This window comes from Sinocyclocheilus grahami, unplaced genomic scaffold, assembly GCF_001515645.1.
Source record: "Sinocyclocheilus grahami isolate Dianchi unplaced genomic scaffold, SAMN03320097.WGS_v1.1 scaffold296.1, whole genome shotgun sequence".
NCBI classification, from domain to species: Eukaryota; Metazoa; Chordata; class Actinopteri; order Cypriniformes; family Cyprinidae; genus Sinocyclocheilus; species Sinocyclocheilus grahami.
Genome location: NW_015505475.1, coordinates 767,076 through 780,209, shown reverse-complemented (window position 1 = coordinate 780,209; position 13,134 = coordinate 767,076). Strand labels below are relative to the sequence as shown.

Sequence of the window (13,134 nt, the reverse complement as noted above, 5' to 3'; positions counted from 1 at the left end):
GATCAGGCCCTTTCTAACGGAGCATGCTGCACAACTTCTTGTCCAGGCCCTTGTCATCTCTAGGCTGGACTACTGCAATGCTCTTCTGGCTGGACTTCCATCAAGCACAATCAAACCTCTACAAATGATTCAGAATCCAGCGGTACGACTGGTCTTCAACGAGCCCAAAAGAGCCCATATTACACCTCTCTTTATCGCATTGCACTGGCTACCGGTTGTGGCTCGAATCAAGTTCAAGACATTGATGCTTGCATATAGAACAACCACAGGCTCCGCACCCGCCTACTTCCACTCACTACTACGAATCTACATCCCCTCCAGAAGTCTGAGATCCGCTAGTGAGCGACGCCTCGTGGTACCATCACAGAGAGGCTCAAAATCACTTTCCAGAACATTCTCGTTCACCATTCCTGGCTGGTGGTTAATTTATAAATGTAATGATTAGTTGCTCATCAATCCTTTTAGCATCATCTAGGTGCATATATGCATGCTGTGAAGGAGTAGGTTGTTTAGGCTTACTTCAGGCTGGCTGGCGCTAGGATCTGATTTACGATCATCCATGTTGTCTCGGGCCTCTTTGTGGAATTCGGCTCCTCGTGTTTCAACAATCTTCTGATCGAATCTTAAATTGTCTGATACACTACATGGCCATACTTCTTGGTTCTAGTAAGAACTCTAGATCTCTGCATTTTGAACCAGCTATAGAGTTTTTATATTAAGCACGCAGAGCAACCACCCATAGAGCATTACAATAATCTAACCTTGAGGTCATGAACGCATGAATTATCGTTTCTGCATTTGCCATCGAGAGCATATAGATCATAATTTAGATGTATTTTTGAGAAGAAAAAATGCGGATTTACAAATGCTAGAAACCTGGCTGTCGAAGAAAAGATTGCAATCAAATAGCACACCTAACTAATGATGAGGAATTGACAGAGCAGCCATCAAGTATTAGACTAGGTTATTACATGCAGAGGTTTTTGGTTCTATAATTAACACCTCCATTTTTTCAGAGTTTAACAGTCAGAAATTACTAGTCATCCAGTTTTTGTATATCAACTATGCATTCCGTTAGTTTTGCAAATTGGTATGTTTCGTCGGGCCGCGAAGGAATATAGAGCTGAGTATCATCAGCATAACAGTGAAAGCTGAATCTACATAAACATAATCTCCATGCTGAACCAAATGACAACCTGCATGTGCAGAATAATGCATTATTTAGACCTAGGTGCACCTGCTGATATCCATCAGTACATCTCAGAGACCTGCGCCATCAGAGTGGGGCCACTGGGGCAGCAGCTAATTAGGGCACTTCAACTCTGTAGAAGTCATTTGATGACACTGATGTGAGATTGATATTCACGCTTCACCTCACTTGCCATCCACTCTAGCGTGCTGTTTACTTCCCGAAGCAATTAGACACGAAACAGAGACAGCAACATATTTGAATTGAAGATGCAATACACCACTGTCAGTCTTTCAGCACAATCAAAAGCTTTCTAATCACTTTTGACAAGGTCAATTTCAGCGCAACGCCAATAAAGGAGTTTGAATTCACCAGTTTCCTCTAAGCATTGCTTATTTGGCGTTTCAAGCGCTCTGAGATGTAAAACTCAAACAGTGTAATTAGGTTGATATAAAGATAAGTGATGCATTAATACCCTGAGAAAAATCCCATAAATCAGGAGCTGCTTAATTTCACTCTTTCTGACGAAATGTCCTGATGACATTGTCCCAGTGAAAATGCAAACGTGCTTGTTTTTTCTGTTTTTCTTTCATAGAATCACAGTGACCTCTAGTGACAGAATAGGCTTTGAAACATTGGCAAGACCTGACAATGTACCTACCATGAGATGACTGTAGGCATCAAATAATGTTAGTAATAAGTAATTAATAATTCAATCCTAATAAAGTACTGTGGCAGTGTCATTGTACCAGATAGTAACACAATGGTAGTAAATAATTACATTACAGCCGCTGTAGTGCTTGTAGAGATTACCTTGGAGTGCTCTCAGTAAAACAATGACAATGGCAGTGACATAATACAGTGATGGTATCAGATGTTAATACTGTGGTAATTTTGAAAATGTCCTTTGGTAATTATGTACTATTATTTAGATGAGAGTTCCAAGAATACCATGTTACTATCATGGTAAATGTCCATAACCAGACCTGGATAGATTACTTACACATTGTAATCCGTTACTGATTCCAAATTACATGACAAAAATTGTAGTTAGTAACGTAATCCTTTACATTACACATTTTAGGTAATATAATCAGACTACTTTTAGATTACTTTAGACCTAACTCATTTATCACATTGATTTAAATAGGATAATCTTGTACCATATTGACATATTGTAAGAAAATATATTCCATTTCTTGTTATTAACAACAAGAAGTGCATTAAACATTATATTACATCAAGGTTTTCCAAACTGGTGTTTGTGAAGGAACTGCAGAGGGGTTATGAGTTTAATGAAATGCTAATAATTAATTAAATCATAAAAATGTAAAATAAAATAAAACACTTACTAAAAAAGTAAACAAATAAATGAAATATATTGTTTACCCGCATGTCATGTCACCATAACCAACATCAGAGAACCATGAACATGCAAATGATACTTATTAAAATATTTATTTTAAAATCTCAGGGGTACTTCTAGTAAATATATTAGGTGAAAGATGACAAAAAGTTTGTCATCAATGTGCATTTTGATGTGTTTGAAAGCCTTCTAAAATCATAGCAATACAGGGAATTCAAATAAAAATGAATGTATTCATCAGTAGTTGATGCAATGTTGAAACCTGAAAAGATTTTTGTAAATCCAGTGGTCAAATGCTGTGTTGTCACCTGACTAATGACTGGTCTTTGTGTTAAAGGATGATGCGAATTAAATTTTTCCTTTCTCTTTGGAGTGTTACAAGCTCTTGATTCATAAAGAAGATCTGTAAAGTTGCAGAGACTAAAGTCTCAAATCCAAAGAGATATTCTTTATCAAAGTTAAGAGTCAGCCTACCTAAAACGGCTCGTTCTAACATGCCCCCACATATCTACATCACTATGTGGGAAGATTTGCATAACGCCGCCCAAATGTTCACGCAAAGAAAGAAGGCGTAACTTTTATTCTGGTTGTAGTATTGTTGCTGCCACCATGTTGTGAATGCGCTGTGTGATTCGTTGTGAACGCGAAACTACTTTGTTTGGACTTCCAAAAGAGGACGATATCTGCTTCGTCATGCCTGGAGCTGATCCTTGCTGGTCGCTGAGGAAATACTTAAACTTCGCGCTGTCGATCGCTGGATCGGCTTTCACCATGGACGAAACTGAGTCCAGCCCGGGGTCGTCACATGTGGTTGCCGCAAGCCCTCCGCACGCTCCTTCGTTGAATCCGCCGCCTCTGCTCACTCAGCCCGCCGGCCGTTCCTCACTTTATCCCCCGGCCTCTGCTCACTCAGCCCGCCGGCCGTTCCTCACTTTATATCGTGTGTGATGCTGTGTTTTGTTGTGAAAGCGAAACTACTTTGTTTGGCCTTCCAAAAATGAACACTACTAGAAATCAGTGGTTAAGTTGTTTTTGTCTTTAATGTCCACAAGACTTTCTGGGCCTCATTTATAAAATGTTGCGTATAAACCGTCCTAAATTTGTTCTAAGATCATTTCTCAAAAGTGCATAAGTGCGATTCAGAGAAAATGAACGTGCGCACAAAAACACGTGTGTACGCCTCTCTTCCAGATGTGACATTTAGAAATCGCAAATGATCTTGAAATTGTGCGCAGCTGACTGGTGTCAGATCTCCGCCTTGTAAACGCCCCCTAATTAATATCATTACCATATAAAAGAGCACACGCCAATATCAGAACTTCTATTCTTGAGAATGAGGAGCACAAAGAAAAAATTAAAAACTTTACTGAGTCCGAAATTGAGGTCCTGCAGGCGGAGGTAGAGGTTCGTGCGGGGACGCTTTTTATTTAATAATGTGTTATTCTGTGGACAAACAATGTGTGTGTGGTAAAAAAAAAATTCTATTGACTATTATCAAAATTACTACTTCTAGAAACAACAGAAATAATAATAAAAATAATAATAATAATTATTAGTGATGGAAAAATTAAGCTTTCGAAGCTTCACCGAGGCTTTCCCCTCAACTGTATCTTAAAAAGGTTCATTACTCGAAGCTTTTCAAGACTAACGACATCTTGTGGTCAAAAGGTGGAAAAAGTCCCAGACGACCCAGCCATTTTTGGACGGTTTCAGATAATAAATTAGTTTGTGCTCTGAAAACCTGTATAAAGCAAAGAAAATATGAAGTCTATATAAATAAGTCTTCATGTCAGTCATTGTATTACACAGTATGAATACATGAGTCTGTGAATAAATTTGCGCAAAATAGGCAAGGCTGTAGGCATATATTGGCTATGATCAAAATAACCGAAGATTATCATCTCAGTTAAAGTGTCTGAACCAGGAATTAATACAAAATGAGCATGCACAAAACTACACGTGCAAATATTTATTTGTATTATGATTTATTCTTTTCAAAGAAGTGATGTGACACCTGAAACTGCGCAAGTGGTTCGCGTTATTTGAATCGGAATACGAAGCAGTCACGTGGTTGTGTGCGAAAACGAAGGCTGTGTCCGAAATCGCCCCCTATACCCTTAAATAGGGCACTATTTGAGGGAACAGCCATTTTTAGTGGTGTCCGAAACCATAGTGGACGTTCTCGAGTGCACTCATTCAATCCCACAATGCACTGCAAAAACCGAATTCACTACTCGTTTTCATTCACTCCTTCTAGTGAACTGAATTAGTGACCTAATGTAGGGAATAGTGAATGAGGGTATAGGGGGCGATTTCGGACACAGCCGAAGCTTCGGAGTTCGGACACAGCCGACGCTTCGGAGTTCGGACGTCACAGATCACGTGGTTTTGGCTAAACGAATCAGGCTCCGGTACAGTGCTTCACTGTGAGAGGTGTCGTTTTATTTTATACAAGCTTCGAAGCCTCGGTGTCGAAGGTCACATCACGAGTAATAAAACAATTAGGTTTCCAAAAGTAAGAATAAACTACGAATTAAAGTAACATTTTCAGTCATCTTATAAAAAGTGAGCCATCCTACTTTTAAAATCACTTGCTATGACAACTAATAAAAAGTTTAGTATCAGGAAATTCTTGCAAAACTTTAAAAAACGTTATTGAAAGAAAAATTGGACATTTCATATCATAATAAAATTAATTATTACACAATTATGGTCTCCGGTCTGAAAAAAACCTGCATGTGATTTGGCATTTCTTTATATTTACAGTTTACTAATGCTGCTCAAATGTGCCATTGATGTACTGGCACAAAATGAATAGTGTACTTTATGCAAATATAACTGATGTAATTGACAAAAACAAAGTTATGTCTCTATTCATTTTCACCGAAGCAAAGCAGCAGATGTTATAAATAAAAACATTTAACAATGTTATTGAATAGAATGTATTAAAACAGCTATTGCACGACATGGGCCTACGATTACACAGACAAAACAGTCGAGATGCGTGTATGCAATTTTTTTTTTCTATTTTACGCATTAGTAGTAAATCAAGACTAAGCAAGTTCTCTTGTAAAAAAACAAAACAAAAAAAAAACATGGAATAAACTGTGTATAGAAAGCGAGTAAAGAACTCTCAACATTAGGCTACTAAAAAGGTCAATTTAATCTCGCAAAACCTCCCGTTAATAAAAAAAAAATCTGACTACACTGCACAAGTAATATTTTAGGAATATCTTGGAATCTGATTACGCAATCCAGATCACATGTAATCAGTTACTACCTAGCTCTGTCCATAACAAACTAAGCGTAGCATAGAAACGCCATGTAACATCAGTACCAAGCTGATGTATGTATGATTTTGGAGCCCCCTACAGTTCAGTTGATTTCAGTGTTGAAACTTACCTGTTGTAATTAGTGTATAGAATGGAAAAGAAACGAAAGCTGATTCTTTTTAACCGACACAGATTTGGAAACTGATATTACAAGTTAAACATTTTTTTACATACAGTTGCTTTAAAGTGCCATGCATGTAATAGTATATACTATACAGTAACTCTATATTAATATAGAGTAATTGTTGTAATAAACTCAAGACATAACTACCTCATTTATGAATTTATTAAAAAAATAAAAAAGGACAATTCAATCAACATTGTTGATAATACCAACTAAAATAACTGACATACTGTTTAAAAAGTATTCCCAAATCTTCCTACTACAACCCAGACTAAAACTAAATTAAAGAAGTCAATGTAAACAGGGTCTGATTAAAAAAACAAAAAAAACAATAACAACTCCTAAGTCCGGTAAAATATTTGATCCTTTCCCCAGTGAATAAACATACCACCCAACACAATAAATTAACACCAGTACAAGTACAGTATTCTACAGCCATTATGGAGTTCCCACATACAAATACAAACATTTAAGAAAAAGTTTAACCAAAACCATTCATTCAACACAGAAAAAAAAAATGCTGCCCAGACTTTTGTTTTTCTTTTTTGGTTTCATTAGAATATCAGAATAACACACTTGTGGTTTTCATAACAACATGACTTACTAATATGCAAAGATAAAGTTATATATTTAGTTATATAATACATCAAAATAGGTTAAAATTGTTGTAAAAACATTCTTAGGTTACAAATACAATGCCAAATAAAAGCCTGTGTGTACAAACTTCAATAATTTAAACAAAAAAAGCAAGTACTCTCACATTATTTTCCAGCCCTGATTACAGTATTCTTTTACTTTAGTTTCACACAATTTATTTTGTCAATTTTTTTCCAACATCAGTTATTATGCTGGGAATAATTCACGGAAATGTATAAATACTATTAAAAAAAATTTATGTACAGTACCCATTACAGTAAATCTGAAGAATAAGTTAGTGATAAGCGATTTACATTATTTACAGAACTGATTAGAGTCTTCTGTGCGAGACAGGAGTGGCAGGTATGGAGTAAAACAAAATACAGAAGTCACACAGCAGGTGCCAGTCAGGGATGACTATTAGTAAGGCTTTGAAATGTGTCTGCATTTGCCAGTCTTAGTCAACATCACTGAACATCACAATAGGTTAATCTTGGACTCGATTCAGATGGTTCATGGCACGGTTAAAGGCAGTCTGAACAGCCTTGCGGATGGCTGAGGTGCGGCCCTCCATCATTTTAATCTTGTCGATGGTTTTGTCAATACCGAGAGGAACCATCTTGGATTTAGGAAGCCACTGCCTGGACAAGGTAAAAAACACACACAATCAAATAAATCAATAGGAAAAAATTATAATAATAGATATCAATATACCTCCCTAGTTGATAGATTACATTAAGAACTGCAAACATATTCTGTATACAAATATTTACTCTAATTTGCATAGATTTCTAGAACAAAAACCTGAACACTGGATGAGTAACAAAATAATTGTTACATTGTGTTGACATATTAGAGTCAAAGGTTATTAAAATATATCTCTTTTTACCACCCCATAAATAAAAATAGTCAAAAGCCAGAAAAAAAATCTTTTTTTTTTTTATGAACAAAATATTGTATAAAATCAGGCAAGTTATATATGAACAAACTCCTCTATAAAACCTTCAGAATACAGATTGGAATAAAATTGTAAAGTGTATTTAACAGCTACTGAAGTAGAGATTTTTATATTTTTTTTGCAGGAGAAAAATCTCATTTTGAGAAAACGGCCTTTAAAGATATGAATTATAAATAAAATCTACAGAATCAAATAGATAAAATACCATAAAATAAACACTGAAGTGTTTCTAAAGTTCTCTTTCTATTAGTCTGTAAAAATACTTAATGAAAAGTCAAAAAGCCCAAAATCTCAAAATTGACAGATGTATGAAAAAAAAAAAAAATGTTGCCAGTAGTGTCTTGCCTAATTAGGTTTTTATTTGCCTAATTCTCTACAAAAAATTTTTTTTACTAATTACTGTTTTCTTTAAATGATTGAAGATTAAATAATTAAACATTTAATAAATGCAATTTCCTTAATCTGCTTTCAGCTACATTAGAAATTGCAATTGGGTTACACTGGAAAAAAAACCTTATACATCACAAAATTGTTAATCTATTACATGTTCTTTGCTTTTCTTTTTATTCAACTCTCACAATATTAAATACGTCAGTCACTACGCTCTTGTGATTTAATCAATTGACTTGAATGTGCACTCAGTAATTTTTCCGCTTGCATTTAGCTGGCTATAACTCCTTTTGTTTAAGCTCTTCATATTTTATTATGTACTTTTCTGACTTATACAAGGCTTGCTGTTGGTCTGTTGAGTTCTGTGTTGCATGGATGCAGACTTGGACTTGCCACTTGTCAAATCCATTACAGGTATGTTTGAACTAGTGGATTGCACATATACAGATGCATGCTATAAAATCTATGCTGCTGACATGCAGTATCAGCTTGGCAACACTGCCCAATTGCAATACCTACTTCTGGTAACCTTACCTGAACATCCGTTTTTTATTTGTATCTTTGTTCTATTGCATTTGTGCTGTTGCTTGTAATTTGTTTATTTTCTCTTAGTTCTCTAATATGCAAAGACAAAGTTATATATTTAGTTATATAATACATCAAAATAGGTTAAAATTGTTGTAAAAACATTCTTAGGTTACAAATACAATGCCAAATAAAAGCCTGTGTGTACAAACTTCAATAATTTAAACACAAAAAAAGCAAGTACTCTCACATTATTATCTGACTGTTTAATTGTCCTGAATGTTTGAATTTTTAATTAATAAAATTAATTTAATTTTTTAATAAGACTTAATTTTTTCTGCTATCAAAACTGGAATTATGAATTTTAACTGGTATGTAACATTTTGGTGTCAAAACAGAATACAAGGTTAAATGGTTATCATGGTCTGTAGTACAAAAAACGAAAAGTTACAAGTTAACTTCAGATGTTCAAAGCTTAGTTTGTTCAAATCTCTAAGTACGAGCAATAATAATAGTGATGTTTGACTTGGCAAACACCAATAATTAGCCTCTAAATCTCACCAGCTACGTTTGTTGTCGAAGAAGAGAACGAGGTAAAGTTTCTCTTCTGACTTGTATTGCAACTGTTCTCCAATCCGTAGAACGTCCAGCGGGGGCATTGGGATAGAGACTCCATTGTGCTGGCACCCCACTCGTGGCATGTGAGGGTCTATGATCTTTAATAAAACAAAAACATGTTACAGAAAATGAGGACAATCCTAAAAAAAAGTAAAATGTCTGTCATTGTTTATAAATATTACTTGGGTTAAACACATGATTTACAATGACCTTTCACTTGTTATTAAAGGGGTCATATGATGCGATTTCAAGTTTCTTTCTCTTTGGAGTGTTACAAGCTGTTCATGCAGAGATAAGATCCCTAAAGTTGCAAAGACTAAAGTCTCAAACCCAAAGAGATATTCTTTATAAAGTTAAGACTTGTCCACACCCTCCTAAAACATGCCCCCACGTCTACATCACTGTGTGGGAAGATTTGCATAACACCGCCCAAATGTTCACGCAAAGAAAGAAGGCAGAAATTTTATTCTTGCTGTAGTATTGTTGCTGCCACCATGTCGTGGAGACGCTGTGTGTTTCGTTGCGAAAGCTAAAATACTTTGGCCTTCCAAAAGAGGACACAACTAGAAATCAGTGGTTAAGTTGTATTTATGTGTGCAGCGCATTTTACTTTTCCTGAACCTGGGAGAGTAGCCTACAATGACTCACAGCCTGCAAGTATGTTTTCATATTTAAAGAATTTGCCACTGATGATTCAAACGCGAGTTTTGAGCAATGTAGAGTAGCGTTTGTTGTTTCTCCAATCAGAAATGCAGACATGGTTTTATGTTTACAGAACAGCTTGCAACATTAACACAAAACAACTCAGGAAGGAGATTGTCAAATTTGGGGCAAGTAACCAAGATTAATGGTCAAAGACCATCACATGAGTACATTACATCACATGAGTAAAATCATTAGTAGAAACTGCGTTGGGTGGTTTCCCCCACCTAGAAGACAACTATCATGTTCTAATCACTTATTGTGTATGTCTTTTTAATAACTATTGAATAGCTTAAGGGTTCATATTCATGTTTAGTATGTGTGTGTTTGAATCTTCTTGCTTGAAATGTTTCTTCCAATCAATTCTTTGTCAAATGTATCATGTTCATGTTATAGAAATCATATCCAAAATCACACTCTGCAAGAACGGGAAATTTCAGACCATGTAACTGATGAGATGACATGCTGATTTATGTATTGGGTGGAGAAATATACAACACCCCGAGCAAAGACAATATCTAATTGGTCAAGGCACCATTTGGGATGTGTCCAACAGCCTGGGTTAAATACTCCGGACACCATCAAGCTATGCTTCAAGTCATCGCTTCTAGCCTTTAGTCATGCTTTTAGGTTTTTCCTTGCCTTTTTACCACCGTGTTTTGACGCTGCTTTTTAGCGCTCTTTGAGCGTGCTCTGGCTTACACACCAGCAGCTCCTCTAAAACCATGAGGAGAAAACTCATCTAGTCTCGTTACTTCTATTCTTCTACTTTAATTTCTTTTCTTTCCCATTGAGAGTTTTGTGTTCTGAGTTAAGTTTTGCCGCAACAATGTGTTTCCTAGGTCACCTTGAGTCTGTGACTGCCTCAAAACTTCAACCAGCTCACATCTCCGCATCTTCAGCCAACGCCCAACCACTGGCTTCCCAAGATGTCACTTCAATGACTACTGAATAATAACCAGCCAATCAGCAACCTCGGTAAAACCCCTTTCAGCAACCAGACAACAACGGGAACCCCCTACACAGGCAATACAAGTACCTCCAGATTCTAGCTGAACTGATGCATTTAATATAAATTTTAACCTCATTGAGAAACTCAAGGCGAGGGTTAATTAAGTAATTGATGGTTGTTCAGGTCTATGCAATTGCACATATTGCTATAAACTTGGGATTTCATATTTTCATTCTCTTAAACTCATTCTTTCCTCACTTTCTCTCTTCCTGCAACTTGTGTGAATGTGTGAGTGCGTGTGTTTATGCGTTAGACTAGTTTATAGGTCTTAGATTTATCTAATAAAGCCTTATTTATATTGAAAAGAGAAGTATCTTGTGTTTTGTGCTTACAAGTTAATGTCTTAAACTGCTTAATCTTGTTACTGTGCTAATAAATAGTGTTTTCACTATACTTTGAATATTAATATCCATTGCAGAATTGATGTTATACGGCTCATTCAATGAATCGCTGGCCGACTCAGTTATCAGCCGTAAAACAGTGATTCTGTCCAAATTCCCTATAAAATCATAAATGATTCCCTTTGAGCTAAATTGACCTGTTTCCCTTACACAGGGGTGTCCAAACTTGGTCCTGGAGGGCCACTGTCCTGCAAAGTTTAGCTCCAACTTGCTTCAATACACCTACCTGGAAGTTTCTAGTATGCCTAGTAAGACCTTGATTAGCTGGTTCAGGTGTGTTTAATTGGGTTTGTAACTAAACTCTGCAGGATAGTGGCCTTCCAGGAGCAGGACTGGACACCCCTGTTCTATGTGATCTATTGCCCTTGAGATAATTATTATTATTTTTTTATTATTCTAATAGCGCACTTTTGTACTTGATATTCCATCTTATCCACAGGCCTTTCAAATTATAGTCCACTGACTGTGAGTATGGATTGACATGTTTGACACATGCACACTACCAAGTGTTCAAATCACTCGCACATGCATTCAGGCTGCATGCAGAGGTTGTGCATGGACATTAGTGGACAGTGCTTGTAGCGTCTGGACCAATCAAACACACAATATATATTTTTACATATATATATATATATATAAATATTATTACTATATTTAACAAATACTCTGTAACATCCCTCAGTTAACAAGCCATATGAGGACCTATGGACCTTTCCCCCGAAATGCGTAACACCCCAAGTTGTCTGTGAACGAGGCCCAGGACCCTGGTTACCATGGCAACCCTGACACCAGATAGATTTTACGACCTAATGGCATGTGGAGAGGCCTCCCCCTCTCACTGCATGTTCCATAGGAAGAGACACAGTAAAAATGGACTCTTTCCTAATTAATCCATAGGAAAACCTTTCTTTGAATGAACACACATATCCTTCAGGTCATCGTGTATGTTGTCTTTGAGATTTTATACTGTTTTATGCAGGCTTGTGATGGAAACACTCATTCCTGTCATCTTACATATATGTAACCCTAGAATGTTTAGTATCTATGAATTAGTCTTCTGATGATCTAAACGAGAGTGTATATTATATGTTGGTACATAGGCAATATATGTGTCCTGAGAATCTTTAGTAATTTCGATTCAAGTTCCATATGCAAATTACCATGCTTCCACACAAAGAATCATAAAACTCCCCAGTATTTCCAAACTCCCACTTGGGATTTCCGTCCTTCCCATTGGACAAGCCATCTTGAGAGGCGGGAATCTTCCGAGACCTTAAAAAGGCCTCACCAGGGACCCGCCCAGAGTCAGTGGTTCGGGTAGATTCTAAGATGAAGACATGAGCTAGAACGCTCCAGGACACCCTAAGCTTGTGCCAGGCCTTCAGCCTCGACTTTTCCATTCATCAAGATTCTCTGACTCAAACTGTTTTTTTTTTTCATCAACCAACTTCAGCAAAGATCAACTTGAACCTTTGGACTGCATCAAGCTTTTCTTTCAGACAGACGAGACGTGCAAGTATCAAACTTAGTCTTATCAATTGATACATTAGGTACCATTTGCACCTTTTTACAAAGGTGTGTTTGAACTAAGAATCTGATGTTTCCTTCAGGTGGTAGATCTGCTGAATATGCAAATGGTTCCATAACTTCATATTCTTACTTTCACTCCTCTTTACTGAGTTAAGCTTTAACCCTTTCCTATACCGTGTGTGTGTATGTGTGTATGTGTATGTTAGACCAGTTTAAGTGTTTATGTAGTATGTTTAGACTAGTTTAAGTGTTTATGTAGTTAATAAAGTCTTACTTGTATCACACTTGACGTTGTTCATTTTTTGCTCATAACTGGAGTCACTTAATCATGCAGATTTATGCTACAAGCTC

The 13,134-nt window shown here is 36.4% G+C and overlaps 1 protein-coding gene across 2 annotated transcripts in view; it reads right to left on the bottom strand.

The window, feature by feature from the left end:
- Window positions 1–6,726: 6,726 nt before the first annotated feature.
- Window positions 6,727–13,134, bottom strand: part of brd1a (bromodomain containing 1a) — a 39,128-nt gene continuing 32,720 nt past the window's right edge. For both annotated transcript variants that reach the window (XM_016293006.1, XM_016293007.1), the window contains exons 12-13: window positions 9,082–9,236; window positions 6,727–7,288 (exon numbers count right to left, since the gene is read on the bottom strand). In XM_016293006.1, the coding sequence (XP_016148492.1) occupies window positions 7,135–7,288; window positions 9,082–9,236 (309 nt within the window). In that variant the 3' untranslated portion in view covers window positions 6,727–7,134. The remainder of the gene's footprint in view (window positions 7,289–9,081; window positions 9,237–13,134) is intronic.